This window comes from Nannobrachium achirus (genome assembly GCF_963921795.1).
Source record: "Nannobrachium achirus genome assembly, chromosome: 22".
NCBI classification, from domain to species: domain Eukaryota; kingdom Metazoa; phylum Chordata; class Actinopteri; order Myctophiformes; family Myctophidae; genus Nannobrachium; species Nannobrachium achirus.
Window position 1 is genome coordinate 8,646,103 of NC_137829.1, and position 5,498 is coordinate 8,651,600.

Genomic DNA, 5,498 nt, shown 5'->3' on the forward strand with positions numbered 1-5,498 from the left:
TCATACTTTTACTCAAGTATGACTACATTTTGAATTTCGGACTTTTACTTGTGGCAGCTAGAGCGTTTCCATACTGCAGTATTGATACTTTTACTCGAGTAAAAAATGCGAGTATTTTTTTTCCACCACTGGTGGGTGCATCAGCGCGTCTGTCTGCTGGCTCTCTGGCTGCAACAACACGCGCGCGCACACACACACACACACACACACGATTTTCACAGACGTTGTTTCCGTTGCTATATACCCCCAAACTGTACCCTAGGTCTACGAGAACATCAGCATGGAGACCAAACCAGTGATAACCTGCCTAAAAACCCTCCTCATCGTCTACTCCTTCGTGTTTTGGGTATGTTGCTTGCTTTTCTTTATCATTCAGTGTAGACTATAGCATTTGCTACAGCCTACAACAACGCTTCAAGTCGTGTTCATCATTCATCCATGAACGGCTCTGTGTTTAGCAGATCTCCAAGCTCACATCGCGGCACTCGGTGCCGCGCTATGAGCTTTGTATATCTGCTAAACGGCACCAGCATCATCGTTCACCGTGCCCTAGTGACGAGTGCGACCGTTATTTTTCTATCATTATTGTTATTCTCATGTTATTACGTAAACTGTGTGTTTTCGGCGGTTGCTTAATGTTGGGTCGTGCTTTTTTTGCCTCGACCTTTCGGCTTTTACGTTTTTATTACGGTGTATAGCCTCGATGATGATTTAACCTATTTTTTCCATCGTCAGATAGGCGTTGCTGTCACAGAGATCAACGCACCATGTCTCAGTTGCCATTTCATGTTTTTCGCATCACCACATCGAATATAATAAGGGTGTCTAGGCGTAGTCTGCCTGAATATTTAATGCGTGTTTTTTTATTTTTTTATTTGTTGGTTTGTCCTATAGCTACATTTTGGGGTTATTCTCAAATAGGTATATAAAAGGACATTTCGTTTACCCATTCTTTATACATCCTTACATTTTTATCCTCGCTGTCGCACATTGAATTGAAGCAAGATTATTTTCTTTTCTTTTTTTTAACCAAAATAGCCTATACTTATTGTATATGTCTGTTTATGTATTTAATAGGCCTATAGGCTAAATCAAATTCAAAGATTCCAAAAACACAAGATATGTAATTATTCACAACAGTGATTCTGTAAGTGTGCCCTAAGACTTTTGGCTTTGCAAGTTTAAGAAATATATATAATTTACAAATACAACATCTCTAACTCTCAATTGCTCTGTCAATATTATGGGCAATATGTGAGAGATTGTGATTGTATCTGCTTTGCAAGCCAATGAAAATCTGTGTCTTGTGTTATATTTAATTTTCAATAGCATGGCTACCCCTTTGTTTACCTCTGGATTACCATTTGAGTTTTTACTATTGGCTAAACAGGCGTGTGAAATCCACAGTGTGAACATGAGACCACAGAATGGAGGGGCAAGCAGTGCAGCCAGTATGCTTTTAACTTTATGCTCACATATTGGATTCCAGTCACTTATGTTTCTGATAATAATAAAATCTAGCTTCTACTCCTGAATTTAAATGAACCCTGTGTACGCAGTCATGTGTCAGTGTCACAGATATGAACATTTATATTTAGTCTGGGCGGTCTTAGCACTCTCTTCTGTCTACATGATCAGATTTCAGATGTCTTTCCAACAAGGGAATAAGGGATGATTGGAGCGAGGAAGTGGTCTCCTAATCATTGAATCCAAACTGGGGACTCCTCTCATCACTTGAGGGTTAAGGGGGAGAGAGAGAGAGAGGGTGAGACAGGGAGAGGGTCGGGACAGACAGAGCTAGAAGACGGAGAGCTGGTTTAATGCCAAGGACACTACAGTAAGGGCCATGTTTCAGCTTGTCCTCCTGGGTAGATAATGTCCTCTGGTATGCCTATATATCTCCACGTATCATGTGCAGCATGGTTTAAAGTAGTAAAATGCTGCAGACTCCTGAGTATACGTTCCCACGACCGTATGTTTAATGCAGACGCCGCCTGTTTCTTTATGGGGACGGGGAGAGAGGGGAAATGGGGGTGACCTGTTTTAAACCCTGTGCTGTAACCAGGGTCCCCGGTGTGGCATTGAATTTCAAACAAAACGTGCAGCGGGCGGTTTGAGCCTGTTTGGAATGCTGTAACAGTCAAGAAGCCTCAATGACTGCCCCCTGCAACTCGCACTACTTTGTTTCCTTTTTACCCACATGAAGGGGCTTTTAAGCCGTGACATCATTTTGTAGGCAGAGGAGAACTCTGCCCCCAGAGCATTTTCTGTCCCTCGCTATTTCAACAGATCCGAGACAAAAATAACGACTAAAGTATAATTCTAACACTTTCCTTTCAACAACAAAGAGAAGAAAAATGTGTAAATAGTAAAAATAGTAAAAAGATTCACGGAAACTGGGGGCAGAAATTCTCCTCTGCCTACAAAATGATGTCATACTTAACAGCCCCATAGTGTGTGCCAGCGGCTACGTCATTGTAGTCCTTAGCGGCCATTTCTTGGGTCAAAACACAGGTGTTTCAATTGTTTGATTGCATAGATCTAATGCTATAGTCTAATCAGAACACCTGTGTTTACCCAAGAAATGGCCGCTCTTAGAACTACATTTGGCACACCCTATACTATAGCGTCCCTATCCTGGTCACTTGGCATGCAAGGTTACTAGGTGATCTTTACGTCTTGTTATACTAGTAGCTTATTTCCAGCTCCTCAGACAAAAAACATAATAATAGGTGATCATTCGACGAACATGCAGTGAAAATAGGCAAACATTCGGCAAAAATAGCAGATCTCCAAACTCACAACACGTGTTGTGAGCCTGTTGATTGGCTGGCGAAGGAGATTTGGTGTAGAGGGGAAAAGGGAGCAGGGAAAGTATAGACCCCTGGCTGGAATACTGCCAAACATTCCAGGATTGGCAGGCTAGTTTAATAATAATGTAATAATGTTGAATAGAGAATGCTTCGTGAGGAAGTATCATTTCGTTGCATATACTAATAAGACGCCTCAGGGCGACATGCGACCTCGCCAGTGATGTATATCGGACCAGTTACCCATATATGGAGACCCCTGGTACCCATATATGGAGATCAATGTACTGTATATGGAGATATGCTGTGAGAGCCCAAACATGCTTACTCAGTTATTCGTTATGTGAAAGTCCTATGATGTCTATGACATCTGACATCATACCCTTTTATGCCCCTTCATGGAGATCCCTGTCTGTAGAACCAGCCGTTAGTGTGGTATGTGGCCATTGTGGCCTCCATACAGTATATGGGCATTCCCATATGAAGTCCTGTTAGATATGGGCTTAATATTGATGACATCAGGGAACTCCATATATGGGCATAAAAGGGATTCAGTTAGTGTGACATCACAGTGAAGCCAGAGCGGCAAACCCATTCTGTTAAGAGTGATCCCCTGACATCACAGTGACGTCAGAGCATGATAGCGACAAACCCATAGAACCACAGTGTCAGGTGTGACAGAGATACGTACTTACATACTAAGTACATACTAAACTGCAACCTACGGTCGCAACCACAACATCACATTTGCATTACTTCAAACACACATCTTTAGAAAGGCCTCTCAGATGTGTTTGTTACAAGATCAAAGGGGATTCCTCGGCTTTGCACAAGATGGCACTGTTGAATGATACAGGGACCCAAGACATTGTTAAAGGGCAGGCCAGCGCCTAGCGATTTGGACTCCGAACGAACCTTTGCCTGTTCATTAAGTGCAGAAATTCACTGCCTTCCCATTGAGGCCTAATTGAATCACTGTTAACATAGTTTCCAAACCACAGAGAACAGAAGCAATAGCTTTGAGGTACAGATGGCAGAAAACCACATGGCCAGCTATTGGTTTTGGATTTTTACTTACTAGACCAAGCCCTGTGGACAACATTAACTTAAACACTTATGCATATTAAGGCTAGGCGATATATAGAAAATGTATCGATATCGAAGTATCAACATGCGAGGTATACATATCGACGAAGACAGCTTGAAATTAGGTATTGGTGTATGTGTCAAATTAATGAACAGACACACGATGCATGCACGTCTGTAACCAGGTGTAGTTATTTCAATAAAACCATCCATCCATCCATCTTCAACCGCTTATCCTGAATCGGGTCGCGGGGTTAACAGTTCCAACTGAGACTTCCAGATTTCCTTATCCCGAGCAACTTCCTCCACTCCCTCAGGGAGTATACCAAGGCGTTCCCAAGCCAGTTTGGAGATATAATCCTTCCATCTGGTCTTTGGTCTGCCACGGGGTCTCCTCCCAGTGGGACGCGCATCGAGGACCTTCCTAGGAAGGCGCTCGGGGGGCATCCTTACTAGATGCCCGAACCACCTATAGGCTGACTCCTTTCCAAGTGTAGGAGCAGCGGTTCTACTCCAAGTCCCTCTCGGGTGACTGAACTTCTCACCCTATCTCTAAGGGAGATACCAGCCACCCGTCTGAGGAAACCCATTTTGTCCGCTTTCACCCGCGACCTTATACTTTCGGTCATGACCCACACTTCATGACCATAGGTGAGAGTAGGAACGAAACCATTGAAAATGGAAATAAGGCATTTATTCTATTGTGTACTGTGCAGTGTGGTCATGCATGGATATGCTATTCATTATCTGGGTTAGGCCTGCCTAACCCAGGCCAGCCTGCCCAGTGGACCTAAAGCAGAAAAACATAAAAAACGATATAATGCAATTGTTTTTACTAATAACGTGAGTTATATCGATATCGAGGTATTCAACAACGTTATCGAATATTGAAGGTTTTCCTAATATCGCCCAGCCTTAACGCATACAGTATGCATTTCAACACTCTGTGCGTGCGTGCATGCGTGCGTGTGATCTTTGTATTACTATACTTCTGAATCACAATGTCCCCACATGTATTGTAGAATCTGAGAAATTGACAGTGTACCGAAGTCCTGACCTCACCCACTACCTCTGGGTCACAGAGTTATATTTGTATTGGAAATCCCATAGGGGAATCTTAGATCACGTCTAGGGATGCCCCGATCAGGGTTTTTTTGCTCCCGATCCGATACAGATCAAATATTATTGCTTCCGATTCGATCCCGATCCGATCTTTTGGCAAGGCATTAAGAAAAAAAAATCTATTCATTCTATCACTTAGTGCAGCACTGAATCAACAAATTAAAAACAAAACTTATGAGTAGTGTATAGTGATATAGGCCTACTAGTGCAGTGTTTCTCAATCATTGTGCAGCGGACCTTTGGTGTGGCCTTTGAAATTTGGCAGTGAAGTCACGATTTAAGGACTTTTAAAACCTGTTTAATACCTCAAAAAATAAAATAAAATAGACCATTACAGCATCAAAAATAATCAACAAACTATATAAAAACTGGTAAAACATTGGCCATTTTTAAAGTTGAAACAAAATAAGTTAAGAACCAATTAACCAGTCTGCTTGAAAAGTATGCAGTAGCAGCTAGTTGACAGTGCAGAGAGACATA

At 42.3% G+C, this 5,498-nt stretch overlaps 1 protein-coding gene across 1 annotated transcript in view; it reads left to right on the forward strand.

Moving 5' to 3' along the window:
- Positions 1-245: 245 nt before the first annotated feature.
- The window catches only part of tspan7 (tetraspanin 7), a 17,958-nt gene continuing 12,705 nt past the window's right edge, over positions 246-5,498 (forward strand). Inside the window, exon 1 of the mRNA XM_080753772.1 lies at positions 246-346. Coding sequence (XP_080609898.1) covers positions 281-346 — 66 coding nt within the window. The 5' untranslated portion in view covers positions 246-280. The remainder of the gene's footprint in view (positions 347-5,498) is intronic.